The sequence below is a fragment of the Ahaetulla prasina genome, chromosome 5 (genome assembly GCF_028640845.1).
Source record: "Ahaetulla prasina isolate Xishuangbanna chromosome 5, ASM2864084v1, whole genome shotgun sequence".
NCBI classification, from domain to species: Eukaryota; Metazoa; Chordata; class Lepidosauria; order Squamata; family Colubridae; genus Ahaetulla; species Ahaetulla prasina.
Window position 1 is genome coordinate 48,161,925 of NC_080543.1, and position 27,885 is coordinate 48,189,809.

Below are 27,885 nucleotides of genomic sequence, written 5' to 3' on the forward strand. Positions count from 1 at the left end.
GTCAAATGTTCAATTATAGTTATGTAAATTATAACATAAACTATAAACCTTGACCTTCCATGTCACAATTTTCAGATCTAATCATTTTTTAAACTATGGTGAATTAACTCATATTGATCAATACTATATGAGCAGAGTAGACCTGTGGATGACATGTCACTGTATAACTATCTTTGACTGTGCTCATACCTTCTTTTTAGGGGACAAAAAACATGAAGATGGGAAATGGGAATGGGAAATGAGCAAAAACTCACTGAAGAAAAATAACAGATGAAGTAGTAGTTTAGAATGATTATTGGTTAAAATTAGGCTCCTTCAGCAGCATGTCTATATTTCCACATCTCCAAAGCTTTGTTCTCTCATACATTTGTGTGTACACATATATCTTATTTCATGTTTATTTTAATGTGGATTGTAAATGAACTGAGTATGTTTCTGAAAAATACTAAGCAAAAAATAAAAAAGAAACTGCAAAGACATGAAACTGTGGAAATAAAGCAAACAGGTCAAACAGAAGACATGATTTATAGTCTACAACTGCATACAAGGGCTGAAATAATTTTTCTCTGAAGAGTTTCAGAAGAAAATATGTTTATCTAGATAGAATTTTAAATGAAGCCAGCTTATTCTGGATGTTAATAATCAGAATCATGATGGGATTCCCACCCACCCCAATTGCAAATCATTCCTAGCAGGTTTTTTTGAATCAGTTTCCAAATTATCTTCAAGACCACTTCAAAATTTACAGAATATCTAATCTTTCCCGCCTCATTACTAATATACAGGAAAGATGCAGAAAATGTTGGCATTTTCCCCTGTCAGCATTAAAAGCAGTGTTTCATAATTTTTCTGAGCTTCTGGCCATTCAAATTGTTGTGCAGCACAAACAATTTGGTCTTATAAGCTGTTTTATTTAAACTCTGTAAAGATAAAACATATTCAAGTGTAACTGATTTTTTTAAAAAAATATAAATGATCATGCTTAATTTATTATTTTTCTGTCTACTGAATGATTACAATATCATAATTGTAAAGTACTTATTTGATAAATCAAATTCAGAATTTGCAAGTACTTGTCATTTATATCTGCTTCAGATATAACCATCTGAAGGAAAATTCTTCATTTTACTTTAGTAACCAATAACTCTGAATTACAAACCAGTATAAAATTGTATCATGAAATGAATACAAATATTAAAAATGCTATTAACATTAACATTAATTTTTTAAACTATTCGCTCACAGGCGTCAACCTGTGAGCCCACCTCCACCTCCCAGGCCTATTTCACCACCACATACTTACGGTTACATTTCGGGACCTCTTGTATCTGACATGGACACTGATGCACCAGAAGAAGAAGAAGATGAAGCAGACGTAGAAATTGTGAAGATGCAAAACAAAAGGCTTCTTTTGCGTGGCCTTGAACAGACACCTGCTTCAAGTGTGGGAGATCTGGAGAGTTCTGTGACAGGTTCCATGATCAACGGATGGGGTTCAGCCTCAGAAGATGATAACATTTCAAGTGGACGATCTAGTGTTAGTTCATCAGATGGATCCTTTTTTACAGATGCAGATTTTGCACAAGCTGTTGCAGCAGCAGCGGAATATGCTGGTCTTAAAGTAGCAAAACGTCAGATGCAAGATTCTGTGGCAGGTGAGATTTCTTGTAGTCTTTCTATATATTGCCCTCTGAATATAAATCATGAAGTTCTTTTATGACAGTTATTTCTGTTTTATGTGATTCCTGTGAAAAATAGATGCCTATCAAGAATAATAATTTCTTTGAATGGAAAACTAAATCCTTTCTGTCATATATATTGGTCTACCTTATCTTAGAAAAATAGAAAGTTCCTAATATATCTCTAAACAGCTGTTTGCAATTTTGTTAGGTAGAAGTCCAAAGAAGAAGAATCATAATGATACAAAATCAATATTAAAATAAGCCTTCCAGAGTTGCCAATATGTTCCATTTTCTAGAAGGCCATGTGAATAGATGGTATCTTTGGTTCAGGAGTTAAGCCCTTCCTAAAGAAAGTATCCATTATCATGTCCCTTTTTTGGCAAATCTAAGAGGAGACCTTTAATAGGTATTCTCTTGTTTGGCAGGCATAGACTTTGGGAAAGGTCCTCAGGTAGGGCTTTAAAAATAATAATAAATAGCATGAATTGCATCCAGTCCCAAACTGGGAACAAATTCAGTTCTCACAAGATAGTTGACATCATGACTACCATGGACCACTGGATTTTGTATCAAGTAGAGTTGCTGAATGTCTTCAAGGGCAATCTGTTATATTATTGCCGATAATAGTGCTGCTCTGGGAAACCTGGAAAACAAAGCTTGCTACCCAAAAAAACCAAATCTAGATGCATCTTGCTTAGGGAAAAAAATCCCAGTTAATATTCTGCAGCAGTGAATTAATCTTTATATTACCAATATTATTCAACAGTATGCTATTTTATCCAATAATTAGCAATGTTTGTTTGTTTTGTTTGTATGACCATCACCCCAAAGACAGAACTCTGGGTAGCTTACAATCACAATACAAAGTAATATACTTTTGTTTTTATTTTTGTTTTTGTTCATTAATTATTGTGTTTTCAGTTACAGGAGGCAATTGTCTGATTTGGGGGGGAAATCAATCAAAATGCTGTTTCTTTTCTAGGCCATAGACATTATCATGCCTCACACTGCCCTAGACCTACTAGTCCTGTCTCCACTGACAGCAACATGAGTGCTGCTGTAATTCAGAGGGTTCGACCTGCCAAAAAGCAAAAGCACCAGCAAGGACATCTGCGCAGAGAAGTCTACACAGATGGTAAACACTATTTTTAAATGAATGACTTTCCCAAGTTTTTATAATTATTTTCTAATGCTTATGCCAAATTAGAAGTATTTTAATTTGTTTCTCAAATCCATACTCATTCAACAATCATACGATAAGCATCACTATTGTTATCAACTTGTTCTTCTTGTCCCTAAAATATCATATATATCACTGGGCACTCATTTTCAGCTATTAGCTATCGCTGTAGTTGAGATCAAACCCTGTAAATGGGTGCAATAGTTAGAAATGATGCATGTATAAGATTAAAATCTTGATTAAAATACATTTCATCATCTAATTTTTTTTCCTGTCATAGAAAAAATTTAGCATTTAGATAGCATGCAGCAAAATTATTGGATTTTTTTTATCCCTAACCATTGTATTTGTTCCATGTGGTTACTTTGTGCACCAAAAGGCAAAATCTAATCATCTCCTTTCATGCCTTCACACACAATATCGACTCCTGCTGAAAAGGTAATGCATGTATTCTCTAGAGAATATAGGGGGAATAATGCAAACATTGTGATGTTGTCTAGAGACAGTCTTTAATGAAAATGCCTCAGGAGGGCCAGTTTTTATTAAACCACCTATTTCATAAAACAATCATGAATTTATGTAAGGTATTTTTCCAAAGACCTGCCCATCTTGTCGTGTTTTCTAAATTCACTAAAAGGGATGTAGCACAGGCATAATTCCTTCCCAACACAGAGAGGGAGGGAGGGAGAAAGAGAGAGAAACCCTCTCCCTCCTGGTTCTCATCAACAACAATCTGATTAGGACTTTCATTACCAATCAGAAATATTTCAAAGAGGGGCATCATTTTCCATTATCATATCAAAGCCTAATATTATGGATACTTATCTAGGGTTACACGAAAGGGTTTTCCAGCCACTTCTCCCTGTGATTCCTGCCACTTGACAGAAAAATGTAATACAAAGCTCACAGCATGATGAGCAAAAGTAATTTTGCAATGAGTGGTTGTCCCTGTTAGTCTCTGTACTTCATTCTAAGTATTTTCTCTCACTAACACGTGTCTGATATTAGGCTACATTAAACACAGGCATGATCCCATGCACCTGATTCATTTGGCTTTTACCCAGACTCCCTTTGTCATTGAAACTGAATGCCCAAAATTTATCTTATACCAAGAAATTACTAAAGCAGTTTTCTACAAGTTTTTGTTTATTAGTTTTTGTTTTTTCTTTAAGTGAAATAAATACATGTCAAAACTGTACCAGGAAGATTAAATTTATGGAAGTCCTGTAATGACGTTTTGCAGGAATTTATAGATACTTTAACTGATTTTATTAGTTTTACATGAGTGCTTCAGTGTGAGAAATCAACTAAGCATAACACCTTGATGTGAAAACATTTGTTATTGGGAGAATTCTGGATAAGAAATATTTTCAAAAGCATTATAAAATTATTTTTGTCTGATAAAAATAAACAGTGATAAGATTCATCTAGTGCCACTATTTTTTAAACTATTACATAATTCTTTTTTAGAGAACTGCATACTTCTGTCGAGTAACTGAAACTAACCTCTAATATATTTGCTGCATCTTCAATAGGGACCATTTACTTATTCAGTACATTATGTAATTGGGCATGAATGTGCTTGTGCTGTAATGAAGCCTAGAACATGATAAACATGAGTAAAATGTTATTCTTAGATTTGCCATCTCAATAGCAAATCTTTTGAAATTCAGATGAGTATATACGTGCTTGAAAATCAAGCAAGCATTGATTGCATTATACATAGTGTTGTTGTAAAACATAACAATAGCCCTGTTGGATCAGACCAAGACTAATTTAGCATTCCATTTTTCTTTGTGAATACCAGTTTTCCTAGAAAAGACATTAGACAAGATAACTAGCTCACAATTTCCCATCTTTCTCCTTAGTCCCTTTCTGAAAATGTGAGTCATCCTTTCCTCTGGCATTAATCCTGACTTGAAAGACTAATATGGCGCTCACCCCAAAGAAGCCACTGATAACTGGGTCTTTTTGACCCTCTTCTCCAATGACCAGCCCTCTGGCCCAAACACATCGACCTACCTTGTAGGATTTGTTATGCTTTAATTAAGATACTATTCCGCTTTAGCCAGAAGTGATGAATCAGGAAACTGAAGCTGGCTCAGGAATGCAGCCACTTCTGAGCTCCACCACTGGATTAGGATTGTTCACATATCTTGCAGTAGCAAGAATGTAGTCCACAGCCCAGAATGCTACAGCCAATACTTCTTTTCCTCCAAAATGCACTGTCTTTCCCTTCCCCTCTTTTTTTTTACCCTCTGATCTGCTGGAACCTGTAGTTCTACTCTCCTGCACTTTTAATTCCAATTGTCTCCCCTCGAGACTACTTCTCTCTCCAAGAGTTGTAAACTTAATCTTGCGTAGCTTCTTCCCTGGAAACACTACACTACTAACCAGAGCATATAAAACATTTGCTAGGCCAATTCTTGAAATACAGCTCACCTGTCTGGAACCCATACTCATTTCAGACATTAATAAAATTGAGTGTGTCCAGAAATATTTTACAAGAAGAGTTCTCCACTCCTCTGAATACAACAAAATACCTTATGCTACCAGACTTGAAATACTGGGTTTAGAAAATTTAGAACTCCGCCGCCTTCGACATGACCTGAGTTTAACTCATAGAATCATCTGTTACAATGTCCTTCCTGTTGAAGACTACTTCAGCTTCAATCACAACAATACACGAGCACACAATACATTTAAGCTTAATGTGAATCGCTCCAATCTTGATTGCAGAAAATATGACTTCAGTAACAGAGTTGTTAATGCCTGGAATGCACTACCAGACTCTGTGGTCTCTTCCCAAAATCCCCAAAGCTTTAACCAAAAACTATCTACTATTGATCTCACTCCATTCCTAAGAGGTCTGTAAAGGGCATGCATAAGAGCACCAACGTGCCTACAGTTCCTGTCCTAATGTCCCTTTGATTGTATCCACAGCTGTCCCCCCCCCTCGCTTTTCTACTTACCTTGTTATGCATCCTTTTTCCGCACGAAGCACATGTTTGGTGTGCACCACACATGCGTGCGTGCACAGTGTGCATTTGGCGCGCACTACGCATGAGTGGGCAGTGAACCAGTGGCAAACTGTGGCGGATTTCACCACTGATAACTAGCCTATCAAAGATCGGCTGTTTGCAGTCAGTCACAGAAGTTCTTATCCAGATGGAAGAGCCAGAACAGCTCAGAGAGTAGAGAAACACAGCAGCAGCTGTAAGTCTTTGTGTAATTTGCAACATGAAAATGCTGCTGATAAAGCAGGGCTATGCTAATTATTTATTATTTTGGTAGAAGATCACCAATTTCACATTTGAAATGAATAAGAATTTTCAGACTGATGTCATCAGAATCCCTTGTTTGTATTTGGTTATAGCAATTGATTTTCTATATTCAAAAAATTGTAGGATATAAGGGATCTTGAAGATCATCTGACTCAACCTTCCACAAAGAATCTACCACTATGGTAGGGCCTGAGACATAGCCTTCCAGGTTTTGTTGAAATATTTCTAATGAGGGGCATTTCATTAACTCAAGAGGCACTCTGTTCCGCTGTTGCACAGTTCTTATCACTAAGAAACATTTTCTGATGTTCAATCAAAATTGAATGTGCTTCAGGAAAACAGTGGAAGGGAATCTTGGCAATACAGAACTTTCCTGAGAGGAAGCAATACATTCCAGAGAGGAACCAAATTAAGAGACTATGGAGTTGTGAACTGGATGGAGGAGGGGGAAAGCGGGTAGCCACACCTTAGAATCTCTCAGGATACATCTAATACAGTAGATTATAGCTGGCAAAATTCTGTCCAATAAAGAATTTGACTTGATTGGATTTCACTATGTTGTTTTGGTTCTAGGTCTGACTATACTTCTTTGCAATTTAAAGTCTTTGTTTCTTGTCCTATCCTATAAATAACTTTTAAAAGTAAGGTAAGTATTCCCTTGTTTTCTATTGACCCAATGCCTTTTCTGGTCTATTTTCTATTTCAAATACTATATACAGTATCTAAATAAATTCTATTTTTTTTAACCAAACATTTCATTGGCTTTAGATTCCCCAACCCCCATGGGCTTTGGAACCGGGTGCATGTGAGGGGAGCTGTGTGCTGGCCCATTGCCCATGCAGCCCGTTTCCCCTCTTCCCCCCCCCCCCCATCCCAGCCGGACGACAAAACTGCAAAGGTTGGGGACTGCTGTCCCAGGCTCAAAGATGAGTGAATAAATTGTACTTTTATTAAATATAGGTTCATTTTTTTAACATTTGAAATATAAGAGTACATTTTGGTGACAGGACTGCAATGAATTCCTGGCTTTCACAGAGAAAAATGGAAGTTCAGAAAATAGCACATTCAGTTCAGTAAAAGAAAGATAAGCAGGAATTCAGAATGGGCCAGGTATGGGTGAAAGGTTTCAAGAAGTGTTCTATTTTACACAGTTATCAGGTATAAGAGAAGGCAGAAACCTGTGGCAAAGAATATCATATTCTCTGATACTTTTTGCAACAGAATATCAGAATTCTAGAGGTTTCCTGTCTTAGAAAAGAGAAAAGAAAAACAGAGAATATTTCTGGACTGAAGAAGAAAAGGGAAGGAGGACAAATAATTACCATACATAGAGATTTTGTTCCTGAAGGCCAGGGTCAGATGGTTTCTTCAAGACTTGGAAGAGAAAGACAATAGGAGTTGTTATCAGTAATTGCTTTGCAGTAGTCTTTGGCTGGGTGTGCTCACTTTGTTACTTGGCTTGCTAAAATCACAGTTGTTCAGGAATCAGGGACTCAAATCAGTTCAAAGGGTGGGTAGTGTGTATATCTTTTTTTCTGATTTTGGAATCAGCTAATCAGGTGAAGACAGCTGGCTCTCCCAGGATTCAAATGCAGCCAAGGATCCAAGACAATTGTTCTCTAAAATCTAAGAAGCCATTGTACTAAGTTCAATTCATGACTGTATTTACACCCAGCCTATTGGAAGACTCTAACAGACTTCAGCTCAGATTTCTTGAGGTAAAATCCGCTCCAGGCTGGTGGGTCTGGCCTCAGACAGCTCAAATCTTGCTTCAGAGTAGGTAAAAAGGTAATCTCCCCCCCTCCCGAGAGGCAAAAGATTAGTAAGGAGAGAAAGTTCTCTAAAATTCAGTTATGGAAAGAAATAAAAAAAGAAGATGAGATGAGTGGCGTTTTCCTTCTTTTATACATGTGTGCCTTAAGATGCAAATATTACAAGTTCAGATAGATTTTTTGAGAAATAGAAAACAAAAAAGTATCAGAGTTGAATGAAAGAGATTGTAAAAGAAGCAAAGTGTGGGAAAGGTTGATCCAGGTAATTCTATTGGGTTAAAGGTGTTCCCCCCTAGCCTGAATAAAAGACTTTCTCAAAGCTTTATGGCTCTGAAAAGATTTCCCAGGCTTCTTTTAATTAGCAACAACATTCTAAGGAATAGCAGGTAAATATGCCTATTGATCTAACAAAGAAAAGTTGTAGGGTGAATTTATATTTCTGACAATACTTTTCTAAACAGATATCTTTTTGCAACACCTGCCAATGTTTTGCCAAAACTTGGTAATAAATACCAATCAAGCTGAAGGATATACAGTTTTATTTCGTAAAAATCTTTCAAGTGATTTTTTAACATACCGTATATACTCGAGTATAAGCCGAGTTTTTCAGCACGTTTTTTGTGCTGAAAAGCGCCCCCTCGGCTTATACTCGAGTCTACGTCTTGATGTACTTCGGGAACCCCGCACAGGAGACGCCAAAGAGGCGGCGAGATCGTCCGCGGATTTGCCCAAGGCTGAGCAGTTCGCCGCGGACCTGAGCCAAGCCGGTCGCAGTCCAGCGAGCGGTGAAAGCGACATGCCGGCGCCGCTCCGCTTTCACCGCTCGCTGGACTGGGACCGGCTTGCTCGGGTCCGCAGTAACTCCGCCAGGCTGTGCCGCGAAGAAACCATTTAAAAGCCCCGCCAGGCTTTCTTCTCCTCCGTGCTTCAGAAGTTGGGCTTTTAAATGGTTTCTTCGCTGCACAGCCTGGCGGGAGTTACTGCGACCCGAGCTGCCGGTCGCAGTCCAGCGAGCGGTGAAAGCGACATGCCGGCGCCACTCCGCTTTCACCGTTCGGCTGGCGCTCTTCTTCGTCATAGCATCGCCGCCAGGCCGCGAAGAAACCATTTAAAAGCCCCGCCAGGGCTTTCTTTCTTCTCCGTGCTTCAGAAGTTGGGCTTTTAAATGGTTTCTTCGCTGCACAGCCTGGCGGGAGTTACTGCGACCCGAGCCAAGCCGGTCGCAGTCCAGCCGAACGGTGAAAGCGGAGCGGCGCCGCATGTCGCTTTCACCGCTCGCTGGACTGCGACCGCTTGGCTCGGGTCCGCAGTAACTCCGCCAGGCTGTGCCGAAGAAACCATTTAAAAGCCCCGCCAGGCTTTCTTTCTTCCTCCGTGCTTCAGAAGTTGGGCTTTTAAATGGTTTCTTCGCTGCACAGCCTGGCGGAGTTACTGCGACCCGAGCCAAGCCGTCGCAGTCCAGCCGAACGGTGAAAGCGAGCGCGGCGTCGCTTTCACCGCTCGCTGGACTGGGACCGCTTGTTGGTCCGCAGTAACTCGCCAGGCTGTGCCGCGAAGAAACCATTTAAAAGCCCAACTTCTGAAGCACGGAGGAGAAGAAAGGCTGGCGGGCTTTTAAATGGTTTCTTCGCACAGCCTGGCGGAGTTACAGAGAGCCAAGCCGGTCGCAGTCCAGCCGAACGGTGAAAGCGGAGCGGCGCCGCATGTCGCTTTCACCGCTCGCTGGACTGCGACCGCTTGGCTCGGGTCCCGCGGGGCGGGGAGTGAATCGCTCCAATCTTGATTGCAGAAAATATGACTTCAGTAACAGAGTTGTTAATGCCTGGAATGCACTACCAGACTCTGTGGTCTCTTCCCAAAATCCCCAAAGCTTTAACCAAAAACTGTCTACTATTGACCTCACTCCATTCCTAAGAGGTCTGTAAAGGGCATGCATAAGAGCACCAACGTGCCTACCGTTCCTGTCCTAATGTCCCTTTGATTGTATCACAATACAAAGTAATGGTAGGGGACGGTTTCTATCCAATGGTTTCCTGGACTGGACTTTGGACAGATTGGTGGCTGTCCTTGACTTATTAAGATCTTACAAGGACGTTATTTATGGACTATTTACCATGGATCCCATCTGTCTATCTTCTTCCGTTATACCATCTTCGTCATCCTGTTCCAGCCCCTATTGGTCTTATTGGTCAACTGGATACCCACTGGAAGTTCCATCATTTATCAATGTTCTGCCAACCTGGATTTTTACCATCTTATCATCTGTCGCCGATTCTCATTTTTTCTATGCGTTACTCAGCACATGAACTTTTGCTACTGTGAGGTGCCCCCGCCTCGCAGGAATGGCCCGTTTTGTTACCAAGGGCCGGCCTCCATGACGGGTTTTGGGACCCACAGAGGTGGCATGCGAAGAGAAAGAGCCTTTGGGGATTTTTAGAGAGGGAATTTTTAAAGGGGGGGAGGGCAAGGGCGGGTGTTGGGGGAAACCCGTCGGGGAGGGTATGTCCAGTCCTAGCGCGTGCTCACGACACTATTTTAGCTGGTCCGAAGGCAGGGGGGAGGGGTCTGAACAGAGCAAAGAGCATTATTCCATCTGTACGGTAAGTGGGAGGGGCAGATATGGCGGAGGCAGGGGGCCGTATCGTTCGTTGGGAGCACGTGGTCGATGTTTAAAGGCGATCACGTGCTCCGGCCCCCCAGTCCTTACTCGTTCCCTGGATGGTCAGGATCCTCAGAGCCTGGGTCTACGGCTGATGCTCTGCAATGCCCGGTCCGTGGTTAATAAGGCTCCCCTGATTTGTGACCTGATTCAGAGGGAGTCCGCGGACTTTATGGGCATTACGGAGACCTGGCTGGGCACAGAAGGGGGTGTACCCCTGGTTGAACTGTGCCCTCCGGGTTTCCGTGCATTCCATCAGCCGAGGACCCAGGGTAGGGGTGGGGGGGTGGCGGTTGTGATTAGGGAAAGTCTGGAGCCGAGGGAGTCCACTGTTCCTCAGATAGCTGGCTGTGAATCCCTCCTTGTGAAGTGGGGCCATCGAAATCAGATGGGGTTGTTGATCACGTACCTGGCTCCTTGCTGCGTGGCCACAGCCCTACCTGAACTACTGGAGGTGCTTGCTGGCGTGGCGGTTGAGATTCCCAGACTTTTGGTCTTGGGAGATTTCAACTTGCCATCGGCCGGCTTGTCATCAACAGTGGTTCAGGAGTTCCAGGCCTCCATGACGGCCTTGGACCTGATTCAAGTAACTGATGGCCCTACACACATTGGGGGAGGCGCGCTAGATTTGATTTTTATCTCTGGTCAGTGGGTAAATGATCTGGATTTAGGAGATATAGTGAAAGAACCGTTGTCATGGTCAGATCATTTTCTCCTTCGCCTAGACTTTCGAACCGCTGCTCACCACCGCAGGGAGACGGAGCCGATGCGTTGGTTCCGTCCCAGGCACCTGATGGACCCGGAGAGGTTCCTGACGGAGCTTGGGCCGTTTCCTGAGGATCTTACCCACGGCACGACTGAAGAACTAGTTGCGGCTTGGGAACGGGCCGTGGCTGGGGCTTTGGACCGTGTCGCGCCTTTGTGGCCTCTGACCCGGCGCAGATCTCAATTGGCTCCCTGGTTCTCCGGGGAGCTGAGAGAGATGAAACGCCGGAGAAGACGTCTAGAGAGTGTTTGGAAGTCCTACCGTTCCGAGGCTGATCGGACACTAGTGAGGTCCTTTACTAGGACCTACCTAGTGGCAATGAGGGAGGCGAAACGTTCCTACGTTTCCACCCTCATTGCATCGGCAGATAACCGCCCGGCCGCCCTGTTTCGAGTGACCCGTTCCCTCCTTCAACAGGAGGGATGGGATGACCCCCTGCAGGGACGAGCTGAGGAGTTTAACGGTTATCTATACGATAAAATCGTTCAGCTTCGTGATGGCTTGGATCATGATTGTGATGATTCAGCCGAGGCGGCAGAGACTCGTCTTGTTGAGGTTATTTGGGATGAGTTTGAGTCTGTGGCTCTCGAGGACGTGGACAGGTTGCTGGGGAGGTTGAATGCAACTACGTGTTTACTGGACCCGTGCCCTTCCTGGTTAGTACTGGCTGCTCAGGAAGTGACAGGAGGCTGGCTCCAGGGGATTATAAATGCTTCTTTGGTTGAAGGGGCTTTCCCCACCACCTTGAAGGAGGCGGTGGTGAGACCTCTCCTGAAGAAGCCTTCCCTGGACCCAGCTATTTTGGGGTGATGTCGTCAGTCTCCAACCTTGGCTTTTAGCGAAGGTTGTAGAGAGTGTGGTTGCATGGCAGCTTCCCCGGCACCTGGAGGAAGCTGTCTATCTAGACCCGTTCCAGTCCGGCTTCCGACCCGGTTACAGCACGGAGACGGCTTTGGTCGCGTTGGTGGATGACCTCTGGAGGGCCAGGGACAGGGGTTGTTCCTCTGCCTTGGTCCTATTAGACCTCTCAGCGGCTTTTGATACCATCGACCATGGTATCTTGCTGCGCCGGTTGGAGGGGTTGGGAGTGGGAGGCACCGTTTATCGGTGGTTCTCCTCCTATCTCTCCGACCGGTCGCAGACGGTGTTGACAGGGGGGCAGAGGTCGTCCTCGAGGTGCCTCACTTGTGGGGTACCGCAGGGGTCGATTCTCTCGCCTACCCTGTTCAACATCTATATGAAGCCACTGGGTGAGGTCATCAGTGGTTTCGGGGTGAGTTATCATCTGTACGCTGATGATACTCAGCTGTACTTTTCCACCCCGGACCACCCCAACGAAGCGGTCGAAGTGCTGTCCCGGTGCCTGGAAGCCGTACGGGTCTGGATGGGGAGAAACAGACTCAAGCTCAATCCCTCCAAGACGGAGTGGCTGTGGATGCCGGCACCCCGGTACAGTCAGCTGCTTCTGCAGCTGACTGTTGGGGGCGAGTTAGTGGCCCCAAAGGAGGTGGTTCGCAACTTGGGCGTCCTCCTGGATGGTCGGTTGTCCTTTGATGAACATCTGGCGGCCATCACCAGGAGGGCCTTTTACCAAGTTCGCTTGGTTCACCAGTTGTGTCCCTTCCTTGACCGGGATGCCTTATGCATGGTCACTCACGCTCTGGTTACGTCTCGGCTGGATTATTGCAATCCTCTCTACATGGGGCTGCCCTTGAGGTGCACCCGGAGGCTGCAGTTGGTCCAGAATGCAGCTGCGCGAGTGGTAACGGGAGCCATTCGTGGCTCCCATGTAACACCACTGCTCCGTAGTCTGCACTGGCTTCCTGTAGTCTTTCGGGTGCGCTTCAAGATTCTGGTTACCACCTTTAAAGCGCTCCATGGCTTAGGACCCGGGTACTTACGAGACCGCCTGCTGCTACCTTATGCCTCCCACCGACCCGTACGCTCTCACAGAGAGGGCCTTCTCAGGGTGCCATCCGCCAAACAATGTTGGCTGGCAGCCCCCAGGAGTAGGGCCTTCTCTGTGGGAGCACCAACACTCTGGAACGAACTCCCCCCTGGCTTACGTCAAGTGCCTGATCTTCGGACCTTTCGTCGTGAGCTTAAAACATATTTATTCATCCAAGCAGGACTGGCATAAATAGTTGCTTTTAAATTGGGGGTTTTAATAATATTTTAAATTTTTAAATGTTTTAATTATCGGCCGCATAGTAATAGTTCATTTTAAATTCTTTTAATTGTACATATTCTGTGTTTTATTTCGGCTGTACACCGCCCTGAGTCCTTCGGGAGAAGGGCGGTATAGAAATTTAATTAAAAAAAATAAAAATCCACCCCTCGCTTTTCTACTTACCTTGTTAAGCATCCTTTTTCCGCACGAAGCACATGTTTGGTGTGTACCACACATGCGTGCGTGCACAGTGTGCATTTGGTGCGCACTACGCATGCGTGGGCAGTGAACCAGTGGCAAACTGTGGCGGATTTCACCACTGATAACTAGCCTATCAAAGATCGGCTGTTTGCAGTCAGTCACAGAAGTTCTTATCCAGATGGAAGAGCCAGAACAGCTCAGAGAGTAGAGAAACACAGTAGCAGCTGTAAGTCTTTGTGTAATTTGCAACATGAAAATGCTGCTGATAAAGCAGGGCTATGCTAATTATTTATTATTTTGGTAGAAGATCACCAATTTCACATTTGAAATGAATAAGAATTTTCAGACTGATGTCATCAGAATCCCTTGTTTGTATTTGGTTATAGCAATTGATTTTCTATATTCAAAAAATTGTAGGATATAAGGGATCTTGAAGATCATCTGACTCAACCTTCCACAAAGAATCTACCACTATGGTAGGGCCTGAGACATAGCCTTCCAGGTTTTGTTGAAATATTTCTAATGAGGGGCATTTCATTAACTCAAGAGGCACTCTGTTCCGCTGTTGCACAGTTCTTATCACTAAGACATTTTCTGATGTTCAATCAAAATTGAATGTGCTTCAGGAAAACAGTGGAAGGGAATCTTGGCAGAACTTTCCTGAGAGGAAGCAATACATTTCAGAGAGGAACCAAATTAAGAGACTATGGAGTTGTGAACTGGATGGAGGAGGGGGAAAGCGGGTAGCCACACCTTAGAATCTCTCAGGATACATCTAATACAGTAAATTATAGCTGGCAAAATTCTGTCCAATAAAGAATTTGACTTGATTGGATTTCACTATGTTGTTTTGGGTCTGGGTCTGACTATACTTCTTTGCAATTTAAAGTCTTTGTTTCTTGTCCTATCCTATAAATAACTTTTAAAAGTAAGGTAAGTATTCCCTTGTTTTCTATTGACCCAATGCCTTTTCTGGTCTATTTTCTAGTTCAAATACTATATACAGTATCTAAATAAATTCTATTTTTTTAACCAAACATTTCATTGGCTTTAGATTCCCCAACCCCCATGGGCTTTGGAACCGGGTGCATGTGAGGGGAGCTGTGTGCTGGCCCATTGCCCATGCAGCCCGTTTCCCCTCTTCCCCCCCATCCCAGCCGGACTACAAAACTGCAAAGGTTGGGGACTGCTGTCCCAGGCTCAAAGATGAGTGAATAAATTGCACTTTTATTAAATATAGGTTCATTTTTTTAACATTTGAAATATAAGAGTACATTTTGGTGACAGGACTGCAATGAATTCCTGGCTTTCACAGAGAAAAATGGAAGTTCAGAAAATAGCACATTCAGTTCAGTAAAAGAAAGATAAGCAGGAATTCAGAATGGGCCAGGTATGGGTGAAAGGTTTCAAGAAGTGTTCTATTTTACACAGTTATCAGGTATAAGAGAAGGCAGAAACCTGTGGCAAAGAATATCATATTCTCTGATACTTTTTGCAACAGAATATCAGAATTCTAGAGGTTTCCTGTCTTAGAAAAGAGAAAAGAAAAACAGAGAATATTTCTGGACTGAAGAAGAAAAGGGAAGGAGGACAAATAATTACTATACATAGAGATTTTGTTCCTGAAGGCCAGGGTCAGATGGTTTCTTCAAGACTTGGAAGAGAAAGACAATAGGAGTTGTTATCAGTAATTGCTTTGCAGTAGTCTTTGGCTGGGTGAGCTCACTTTGTTACTTGGCTTGCTAAAATCACAGTTGTTCAGGAATCAGGGACTCAAATCAGTTCAAAGGGTGGGTAGTGTGTATATCTTTTTTTCTGATTTTGGAATTATCTAATCAGGTGAAGACAGCTGGCTCTCCCAGGATTCAAATGCAGCCAAGGATCCAAGACAATTGTTCTCTAAAATCTAAGAAGCCATTGTACTAAGTTCAATTCATGACTGTATTTACACCCAGCCTATTGGAAGACTCTAACAGACTTCAGCTCAGATTTCTTGAGGTAAAATCCGCTCCAGGCTGGTGGGTCTGGCCTCAGACAGCTCAAATCTTGCTTCAGAGTAGGTAAAAAGGTAATCTCCCCCCCTCCCGAGAGGCAAAAGATTAGTAAGGAGAGAAAGTTCTCTAAAATTCAGTTATGGAAAGAAATAAAAAAAGAAGATGAGATGAGTGGCGTTTTCCTTCTTTTATACATGTGTGCCTTAAGATGCAAATATTACAAGTTCAGATAGATTTTTTGAGAAATAGAAAACAAAAAAGTATCAGAGTTGAATGAAAGAGATTGTAAAAGAAGCAAAGTGTGGGAAAGGTTGATCCAGGTAATTCTATTGGGTTAAAGGTGTTCCCCCCTAGCCTGAATAAAAGACTTTCTCAAAGCTTTATGGCTCTGAAAAGATTTCCCAGGCTTCTTTTAATTAGCAACAACATTCTAAGGAATAGCAGGTAAATATGCCTATTGATCTAACAAAGAAAAGTTGTAGGGTGAATTTATATTTCTGACAATACTTTTCTAAACAGATATCTTTTTGCAACACCTGCCAATGTTTTGCCAAAACTTGGTAATAAATACCAATCAAGCTGAAGGATATACAGTTTTATTTCGTAAAAATCTTTCGAGTGATTTTTTTAACATAATTTTTACTGAAATTATGTACAGTATGCAAGGGCCTTATGAAAGGGCTGTTGAAGGCATCTTGCTTTTCTCCAAAATACTTTTTCCAATCAGATATGCCCACCAAACTCCTTCTAGGATAAGTGTATTAATTTTACTGTAGAAAGATATTCTCCGCTGCAACCAGAAGTTTTGGCTATCTCATTTTTAGTAAGACTACTAGCTTTAATGGCAAATTCCTGAAGTATAATATATTTAATATTGTGTGACTGTACTTCAGAACTTTCAGGAATTTAATCAGGTGCCACCATTCCCAGCCTTCTGAGCACATCAGCTTATCCTGGCAGAGGATGAGGAAAGTCGCATTCAAAGCCTTTGGAAATCACCAGCTTGGAAAAAGCTAAATTATGTAGGGCTATTCAGCTACAACCGTGTTTAGGTTTTGTCTTTTGAAGCGAGATAATGATAGCTAGCTAGCTAATTAGATAGATAGATAGATAGATAGATAGATAGATAGATAGATAGATAGATAGATAGATAGATAGATAGATAGATAGATAGATAGATTAGAAAGAAAACAGAACAAAAAAACAGAATAATAGAGTTGGAAGGGACCTTGGAGGTCTTCTAGTCTAACCCCTGCTTACGCAGGAAACCTTATACCACTTCAAATGCTTATCCAATATCTTCTTAAAAACTTCCAGTGTTAGAGCATTCACAACTTCTGGAGGCAAGTTGTTCCACTGGTTAATTGTTCTAACTGTCAGGAAATTTCTCCTTAGTTCTAGGTTGCTTCTCTCCTTGATTAGTTTCCACCCATGCTTCTTGTCCTGCCCTCAGGTGCTTTGGAGAATAGTTTGATTCCCCCTTCTTTGTGGCAGCCCCTGAGATATTGGAATGTTCCTATCATGTCACCCCTAAACTAGACATACCCAGTTCACATGCCCCGTGAGGCGTCTTGCTTGCATGTCACACACACGCACCGCTCGCTGGGAAAAAAAAAAAGGATGGAAGGAAGGAAGGAAGGAAGGATGGATTGATGGATGGAGGCGACCGCTTTGAAGCGCAACCCTTCTCCCGCAACTAAGGGGGGGGGGTCAATGTTTTCCCCAATCCTAGGGTGTGGGGAAACAGTCATTCTTTCTTCCCCCCTAGTCTCTCCCGAGATCGCACTGCAGCGCCCATCATCCCCAGCCGGCAATCTGAGCTCGTGCCATCGATGTGGTCCTTGAACTTCCCCCTCCTTGTTTCTAACCCAGCCTAGGATGGCCGGCGTGGAGGGTATGGTGGTGGTAAAACGACCAGGAGAAAGCTTTCGCTCTTTTCGAGAGGTCCTCTTGGAAGGCTGCCTTGGAAAGGGAAAGTGGGGAGGGGGCAGAGATTTCTCCCTCAAAGGTCCCCTTGGAAGGCTGGGTTGGAAAGGGAAAGTGGGGAGGGGGCAGAGATTTCTTCCTCTCGGGTCCCCTTGGAAGGCTGGGTTGGAAAGGGAAAGTGGGGAGGGGGCAGAGATTTCTTCCTCGGGTCCTTCTAGAGTCCTTGAGAAACTGATATCATACAAGGTTAATAAATTATACTCCTCCTCCTCATTGATGAGTTTTTCATCCTGAAATTGATTGAAACATTGTACCATCATATGCTGCCATAGTATAGTGTTAACAACATCTGTAAAGATGATATATGAGCATGACACTAAGTTTTTTCTATATTTCCCCCTTTATTGAAAAACTTCCATCATGCTTCTTTCTGAAAACAAAGGTCATTATAATATACCTCATTATATATTTGATTTGATGATATTTCAGTTAATAAATACCATTTAAGGTGTTAAGCTTCCTTCTTTTCAGCAGCAAAGTGAATTACACCTTTAAAGACCTTTATTACTTTATATTCATTTATTTTAAGTATAGATTTTAGATTTTTAAACAAATATGTTTAGAGCTTTTATATCTTTCAAGTTATTCAAATTATCCCCTCAGCAGGTATATAATGGCATCCAATTCCAATATCATGTTGGGGCTTTTGAGCAAGGGAGGAGGAGCGCGAGCACCACCTTTCGCGCTGGCATTCCGGGATTTCCCTTTGTTTAGAGCTGGGAATCCTCCTTCCCCCTTTTGCACTTTTATTGTTTTTCGTTCAAATAAATATTCATGTTATTTTACTTGGCTCTATCTTTATTTTTTACATTGACCAGTAGCTGCCTCATTTCCCACCCTCGGCTTATACTCGAGTCAATAGTTTTTCCCAGTTTTTTGTGGTAAAATTAGGTGCCTCGGCTTATATTCGGGTCGGCTTATACTCGAGTATATACGGTAATTTTTACTGAAATTATGTACAGTATGCAAGGGCCTTATGAAAGGGCTGTTGAAGGCATCTTGCTTTTCTCCAAAATACTTTTTCCAATCAGATATGCCCACCAATCTCCTTCTAGTATATAAGTGTATTAATTTTACTGTAGAAAGATATTCTCCGCTGCAACCAGAAGTTTTGGCTATCTCATTTTTAGTAAGACTACTAGCTTTAATGGCAAATTCCTGAAGTATAATATATTTAATATTGTGTGACTGTACTTCAGAACTTTCAGGAATTTAATCAGGTGCCACCATTCATTACTACTTAATAACAATCCCATCATCCACAGTACTATTGGTACTAAATATTACACCCTATTTCAGGGTGTAGATTTTAGTGATGGTTTTTTTGTGTCAAATGGAAGGTCAGACTGCCTGGAATATTGAATCTACGCATTAGCTGAAACACAATAGCATACAATACCCAGTATCCCAGGAAAGACTTTTTGAAGCTCTACAAGACCAGTCCTGAGTACTGCAAAATAGTAAGCTTTTCATATGGATGTGTTGGCCATTTATAGATGTGATGATCAAATGTTTGATGCTCAAATACTCAAATGTTGGAGTAGTAGGAAAACAAGACTGTTTTAAAGCAGCTAATTCATATTGTCTTACCTTCTGACTGAAGACATGACTACTTGCAGCCCGGGCTTACATCTGAAATATTTTAAGGAGCTATTTACATTTCCTTCATTCAATTTACAACAGAATAGTTAGATTGATTTTTTCCCATGGTTCTTGTATCCCACCCCCGTACAATTTTGTTGAAAATTGCAGTTCTTTTTTTCTAAATGTACATATGGGATTTTCCCTGTAGGACATGCTATCAAACAGAACTGGTTAATTGTTTTTCTTAAGCAAGCAGCAATATGCAGACATGAATAAATGAAATAATTGAAAGCAGCTGACCTTTTCCAGTTACCTCTGAGTTCCATATATTGGTTTGATGTCACTCTGTGATTTATTTTTTATTTCTCACCATGGAGGCCTCCATTTTCTTTTTTAATAACTAAGTGTGCCTGTTTGCTGCAGATGAAGCAGATTGATTCTGGATTTTCTCTGTGAGTTGAGCTGTTAAATAAATACCACAGGGGTGAAATAGTGTTGACCTCTGAAAAGTTTCTTTTTTTATTTGAAGGATTCCTCTCAGCAAGGAATGATGTGTGTAATGAATGTTTCTCTACCTTCTCTGCAGGTTTTGATAAAGCGTTCTATAAAGAGCATAACTCTTTATGCCAATCGTTACTAGCATATAGCAAATTATCATTATTATTATTTTACAAAATATATTAGTACTGAATTAATTTCCCTTAAATTGAATCAGCATTTTATCATGTTTCTTCCTAACATATGGTTGGTTATAGTCTACCATAAAAGAATAATAGTTATGTAACTGAATTTTACAACTTTATTTTATAACTAAATTATATAGAACATGCAAGTGCTACCAGAGATTAGCCGACACATGAATGTTCTCACTGAGCCTTTATGTATTTTGAGAGCACCACTCATGAAAGAAGAGCCTGTAAAGGACAGTGTCTTAGTTTCCAGTATGGGGAAGTCAGTATGAGGCAAGGCACTTTCAGCACCAATTCAACATGGTGCTCTTCTAAGATTTAGGGTACAATGTTTTAATGGCTGTATAACTGAGTTACCCTTGAACTGACAAATGTAGGTTGTTATCTCATTTCTGGCAACCAACAGCTGAGTGAGACTAGTATTTAATTATTACCACTTACTCTTAACAACAAAGCTAGCAAAGGTGATAGTATTCCAGCTCAGGTATTTAAAATCCTAAAAGATGATGTTATTGAAATGCTGCACGCAATACGCCAGCAAATTTGGAAAACTCAACAGTGGCCACAGGATTGAAAAATGTCAGTTTACATTCCAATCCCAAAGAAGGGCAGTGCCAAACAGTGTTCAAACTACCATACAATTGCACGCATTTCACATTCTAGAAGATTATGCTTAAAATCCTAGGCTTCAGTAATACGTGAACTGAGAATTACCAGAAGTACAAGTTGGGTTTTGAAGAGACAGAGGAATTAGAAAGCAAATTGCCAACATTTGCTGGGCTATGGAGAAAAGAAAGGAGTTCCAGACCAACATCTACTTCTGCTTCATTGACTATGCCTTTGATTGTCCGATTTACTATGGCAAGTTCTTAAATGGGAGTGCCAGACCACCTTACCTGTCTCATGTGCAACCTGTATGCAGGTCAAGAAGCAACAATTAGAGCCAGACATGAAACAACTGATTGCTGATTCCCAAAATAGGGAAAAGAGTGCAACAAGACTACATATTATCACTGTGCTTATTTAGCTTATATGCAGAGCACATCATGCGAAATGCTGGGTTGGATGAATATATGTTAGAGTTAAGATTGCCAACCTCAATTAGGCAGACAGTACCATTCTAATGGCAAAAAATGAAGTGGAACTGAAGAGCTTTTTAATGAGAGTGAAAGAGGAAAGTGCAAAAGTTGGCTTGAAACTCAACATTAAAAAAACTAGGATCATGGGGCATTTAGTCCCATCACTTCCTGGCAAATAAAAGGGGAAGAAATGGAAGTAGTGACAGATTTTATTTTCTTTGCTCCGAGATTACTGCAGACTGCAGTGATTAAAATTAAAAGACACTTGCTCCTTGGGAGGAAAGCTTTGGCAAATCTAGGCTGCATATTAAAAAGCAGAGACATTACCTTGCTGAGAAAGGACTGTATAGTCAAAGCTGTGGTTTTCTAAGTATAAATGTGAGAATTGAATCAAAAGATAGGCTAAATACTGAAGAATTCATGCTTTCAAATTGTGATGTTGGAGAAGACTCTTGAGAGTTGCTTGGACTGCAAAGAGATCAAATCAGACAATCCTAAAGAAATCAACTCTGACTGTTCTTTGGAAGGACAATATTGAAGTTAAAGCTCAAATACTTTGGCCACCTAATGAGAAGAGGTAATACATTAGAAAAGATTCTGATGATGGGAAGTATTGATGGCTAAAGGAGAACAGGATGGCAGAGGGTGAGATGATTTGATAATGTTATTGGTACAATGAACATGAATTTGAGCAAATTCCAGGAGACTAAGGAAGACGGGGAGTATAGCTTGCTATGGTTCATGGAGTCACAAAGAGTCAGATACAACTTAGTGAATGAGTAACAAAAACCATAAATATTGAATTAATAACTGGATTTTATGTACTTACTCAATGTACACTTTAAATATGTTTACGTTTTTGAGACACATCAATATTTGATAGACAACTGTATTCCTTGAAATACTGTACATTTCTCAATAAATGGCATCTTTAATCTTAAAGCTTGATACCTACTGTAGTCCTAAGTTTCGATATAGAAATATTTCAATTATTTAATTATTAAAATGCAATTATTATTATTATGAGAGAATGACATAATCTGGAGCTGTAGTTTTACAATCCTACAACAAATATTTGAATTGAATTTAGGTGAGTCATGCTTAATAAATGTGTTCTCAGAAGATTTCAAAATGTATGAAAACAATAAAAAGCACAGATTTAATTGTAAACTTAAATTTGTTACATTTATTGGATAATTTCCCCTTTCCTCTCATTTGTAGATCTACCGCCCCCACCAGTGCCACCTCCAGCTATAAAATCTCCTACTGCCCAGTCCAAATCTCAAGTGGATATACGGCCTGTGATGTTGCCAAAGTTGTCCTCTATAGAACCAAGAACAGAAAGAGCAGTTGAAAGAAAAGGAATAGGCTATAAGGGAAAAGAAGGCTCTGATGGCTGTCAGCATTCTGATATGTGGACATGTTCAGGGGAGCGTAGAGAATCACAGGAACAGCAAAGTGATAGTAAGCTAAGAGGAAACAAACCAGCAAGACGAGATGGCACACCAGCAAAAACGCATATTCTCCCAGGTGAATAAATACATTGATTTTATTTCCAATATTTATGAATGACTATGTTGCATGTTAACACATAGACACTAAAGTATATTTCACACTGGCAAAAAAATTTCGCAGGGGATTATGCACAGCACAGTATCTTGAATCTTTAAATTATATAATAATAAAAAAACAGACAAATAGTACGAAACGCTATTCAACAGGAAAGAAATTAAACAATTTATAAATCCTAATTTTCTCCTATGAAATGTTGTGTACTTACCTCTTCTAGGTTATTTCTATGATCTTATTTTCCCGACTTCTTTAAAAGCATATTCCTAGAAGCAAAAAAAACCCAAGAAAACAAAACACAAATTCAGCCTTTTGGTAACAGCAAAATAAGATGACAAAATGAGAGTTATTTATCATGCATCTAAGTGGGTAATGGAGACAACAAATACTGAACAAGGAAATTGTTGATAAGTCATATTGAGCTGGTCTGTTTTTCTAGAACAATCAGTAAGGTTTACAACAAAAATCTCTACAATCCTCAGTATAAAATGTTATCCAGGCTAGCTCTTGATATCAGCTAACTTGAACATGAAAGAGCATACTAAAAATTGAGTAAATTACATAAATGAACACCAAAGCAAGTTGTATACGACAATGGGTTAGGATAAGTCAGTAGGAAGTTACTCCACTATTTTGTACCTTTTGCTTTACAATTTATATATTAATGGCAAAAAGCAAGTGGCAAAACCTGCTGCTAAATTGAAAGCACTGTTAATGATTAATTTATTATCTTCTAAAACAGTCTTTAAAATGCTAGGAAAAAGCTTTGTGCATTGATTAATGATTTATAGAATTTTTGAGTTAGAAACTTCACAATGTATATCTTTCTTACTCTATGTATTTATGTCAATAATAAATCTTCACTTCATAAAACTAATCCTAGCCAACATCTATCTAAACATCTATTGGAATTACCGTATTTAAGATAAAATGACAGTTCTGGAAGTCAGAGAACTAAGTAAGGTTTAGATTAACAACTATATACAGTAAAATATGAGGCAGCACGTACTTTTTATTCAATAAATATTCAAAGTTGAGTATTTGCCATTCTTTAATACAAAGGGCTTTTAGTATCCAGTTATTGCAAATACTGAGATAAATGGATTAGTGATCTCAGATTATAATCTATTCAGAGGCATAAATATATAATATTAGATTACATAATAGAGCTTGTTGCTTATGACCATCATATGTCTATTGTTAGTTATCTTTAAATGTATTGGCAGTCAGAATAATTCATTCCCATTATTTTCTGGTTTGATACTTTTAAAAGTGACAATAATAGTCCTGTATATATGCGCGCACACACACACACGCACACACACACAATTTTCCCTCACACTTCCTCTTTCTCCCTGACACATAAAGACAACCAATTTTCAAAGAATATCACAGGATCACTATGTTCATATTGTTTTTGCTGTTGTGAATGTGGGGATAGGTGTGTATGATAAGGAATTTTCAATGAATTGACATGAACCAATTTGTGTGTTCTCAACTTATCTGCTGATCAGAAAATAATTCTCTTTCCTGGCATTTCATATATGAGAACAATAAATATCATCAAGTTATTTAAATATCCAGGGGGAAGAGAGAGAGAGAATTTGGTCAAAGTTTAGATTATTATTTTGTTTGTTTGTTTTTCCCATTTCTCAACCAATCTTCCATTTCTGTCAGAAAGGGACCAAAATATGATACCAAAATATTATTCACCAAACGTTATCTAAATCAGTTTTTATAAGTTTTGTAAGACCACTAAGAAGGCAGCTAAACTAACCATAAGGGGGAGAATATACTACAACTTAAGTACACCACTGAAAAGCAGTAACTGCAGGTGCTTCATGGATGCCGCAAGCTGTTTGTTATAGAATTATTGTATTGTATGATTTATTCTGAGTGGTGGAAATGATCCTGTAGATCCCTGAATGCCAAATCATATAGTACTTTATAGCAATCAACCTCCAAAGTCTTACCAACTTGGAACGTAAACAGACATTTTTTCCCATTGAAGAGATCTTTCTACTTGACTTCAAAGTTTTTCAGTTTTTCTTTAAATCAATTTAATCTGAACTCTTATCATTTAAAATGTTTAAACACTTGCTGGATTTGTGAGCATTTTATCTAAGCCATTGCTAACATATGTACATATCTTTTTAGAGGATATTTTGCCATACTGTAGACCAACATTTCCAACATCTAATAATACCAGAGATCCTAGTTCTTCAAGCTCGATGTCATCTAGAGGATCAGGAAGTAGACAAAAGACAGAGCAAGCAAATTTAAGTCGAAGGAATATTGCAGAAATGCAGGTATTTGGAACTTATGAGCAAGGAGAAGATGAAGATGAATTGCAGGTAATATGAGTTTCAGTAGTTATTAGAAATATGAAAATATTTGTGGAAACCTAAACATTTGTCCTCAAAGCAGAACATCCTTTTATTGATAGTTTACAGAATTTTAGCGTTATAGTAGAAAAATTATAATTGCAGTTGTATAGTAGCTTCATATTTATTTAAAGCCCAGTAAATCTATAAAATGTTGGACTTCTATACAGATTTTGCTCTTTATTATCAATATATGATATACAGTTTGAAATGTATAATGGTGTATCATACAATCATAAAAATCAAGGCATCAAAGACCTTTGAAATTTAAATATATCAGAGCCATAATTATGATAAAGAAGTAATTATTGTACTTCCTGATTAGAACTATTTGAAAACAAAAATCTAATTACAGATAATCCTAAATTTATGACCACAATTGAGCCCAAAATTTCTGTTGCTAAATGAAACATTTGTTAAGGGAATATTACTCCTTTTTGCGACCTTTCTTGCCACAGTTGTTAAGTGAATTATTGCAGTTGTTACATTAGTAACACAGTTAAATGAATCCGGCTTCCCCATTGATTTGCTTGTCACAAAAAGTTATCACATGATTCCAGGACACTGCAACACAGTCATAAAGATGAGTCAATTGCCAAACATCTGAATTTTGATCACATGACCATGAAGAGGCCACAATTGTCATAAATGTGAAAAATAGTCATAACTCACTTTTTTCAATGATGATATAATTTTGAACAGTCACTAAATGAACTCTGATAAGTCAAAGGCTACCTGTATTTAAAAGAATTTTTTAAAAACTTACATAATGTTTTGGCTACTTCTTATATTTGACTTTTTTTTATACTTACAATATCTGAAATGGGGCATAAAAATACTTTGAGAAATATAATGCATAGTAAATTTTGTTATTACTTTACAGGAGACCGAAAGCTGAAGAAGAGATGTACTGTAACACATTTCTGAAACTTAATCACAAAGATATCACTTAAGATGCCTCAAGTCTGATGATATTTGATGCCAGAAAGAATAATGTTCAGTGCAATCAGAATGACCACTTTTTCATGTTTTTTGTCTTATTGTCAGAATCTTTATTTTAAAACTCTTTTAAAAATCTAATTATTAATATCCCATGTTTATTTTAGGTAATGGAGGGGGTGTTTGATCTGTCCATGAGACCAATTAAGCTGCTTTTTTTTTGGTGCTATTTTTTTGGACAAAAAAGAAAGTGATTGTTTTCTTTCATTGGAAACAAAGCAGTACAATGTAGAGAAGTCACGAGTTGCATTTATAAACCCTTATAAAAGGCATAGTCAACCTGATACTTTTCCAGACGTCTTAGATTAAAACTCCCATAAACCAATAGTTAAAAATTATGGGTAGTATTATCAAAATTCTTGAGGGTACTAGGTTGTCCCCACCTGGTTTAAACTGCCACTGATAAACCAATAAAATGTTGCAAAAAATTACATCTATGCAGAAGACACAATGTCATTATACAGGCTGTATTGCTGTCTGTGGCATTGTATTGTTTTCCACCAGTCACATCCCTTTGTTATCAAAATACAAATTTATTCAATTTGGATTATGGTGGCATATTGTGTAAATACATAAACAGTTTTTGAATTCCTTTAGTAATTTAATTTGTCTAGAGCCTAATCCATTTAATCATTGCATTCTTTACTGCAAGTGTTCTTTAGGATAGGAAGAAAGCATGTCAGAGAGAACTTGGCAGTTACATTATAATTTAAGTTTATCAGACGAGTCAAGCAGTTGTTGGCCTCAATCAATGCTATTTAAAATAATTTTAAAAAGCAATGGACATTTTATACTATCATTGAGAAAGATATCAACCTGACTGGCCCAAATCTCAGACCTCTACTTTATAGTGTCAATTTACCTTAAATAAAAAAAAAGTGCCACTTAATGGTTGTTTGGTTCTTGGGATTTCTTTGGGGGAGGGTGTGTTTCGTTTTGTTTTTTTAATGCACTGTTTGTCTTTTTTTTTTTTTTGGTTTTAAAAGCACAATCACTAAACTTTATTTGTAAAACATTGTAACTATTAATAGTTTTTGTCTTACTGTAAGATGCTAAGACTTTGTGTTCTTTTTTCATACTTTGTTAATGTTCTGTGTTTGTATTGGAAATATTTGAATGCTTCACAGATGGTAAAGGTAGCAAAGCTTAAGAATGGACCATAAGCAGAACATTATATCATCTTAAGAATTTAAAATTCTTGAGTTTGTGGTGGCTTATCTTGACATTGAATTTCCACAGAAACTGAAAATAGAGCCATTAGTTCCTTTTGAAATTACAGGATGATGTCCTCTGTAGATTTTTATTATCTTTTTTGTAATTATAAATATATTTTTTGTCATCGATGCTAATGGAAAAACTGTGTATTTGTTTATGGACAATTTTCAGGCCTAGCCTCATCAGGAAAAAATAAAAAAATAATACTTTGGTATTTACTGAGGGCTAAAAAAAATTCATTTAGTCAATTTTTAAGAAAATGTTACCATAAAAAGAGTGTAGTACTGAGGGAACAAACTTTGTGATTGTTTTTCATTATGTTCATGTAAAAAAACTTCCATATTTTAGCCATAATTTTGCATACCAAGGAATCAGTAATCATAAAAGTAATTTTTGTCACATTATTTATTAAAAACATTCTCAAATATATTGTCTTCTTGTCAAGATCTTTTTTGTCCAGAACTTCCTTAAAAGCATTTTGTATTATTGGGTATAAAATCAAATGGTCATTTTCATTGTGAATCAAACAAAAAAAATTGTAATGTTATAAGCAACAAAACATTAGAATTATACGCTCAGAAATTTCATAAAAGCTGACTTTGCAATGATAAAGCTCAGTTGGAGGTGATTTATCCTGGATTCTCTACCCAAAGGGCCAATTTACTTATATTG

At 39.3% G+C, this 27,885-nt stretch overlaps 1 protein-coding gene across 4 annotated transcripts in view; it reads left to right on the forward strand.

Moving 5' to 3' along the window:
• The window catches only part of ROBO1 (roundabout guidance receptor 1), a 266,683-nt gene extending 239,040 nt beyond the window's left edge, over window positions 1–27,643 (forward strand). For 3 of the 4 annotated variants that reach the window (XM_058184556.1, XM_058184554.1, XM_058184555.1), the window contains 5 exons: window positions 1,246–1,655; window positions 2,665–2,817; window positions 22,268–22,576; window positions 24,773–24,969; window positions 25,883–27,643. In XM_058184556.1, the coding sequence (XP_058040539.1) occupies window positions 1,246–1,655; window positions 2,665–2,817; window positions 22,268–22,576; window positions 24,773–24,969; window positions 25,883–25,897 (1,084 nt within the window). In that variant the 3' untranslated portion in view covers window positions 25,898–27,643. The remainder of the gene's footprint in view (window positions 1–1,245; window positions 1,656–2,664; window positions 2,818–22,267; window positions 22,577–24,772; window positions 24,970–25,882) is intronic. The other variant, XM_058184557.1, reaches the window with a different exon arrangement.
• The last annotated feature ends 242 nt before the right edge of the window (window positions 27,644–27,885 follow it).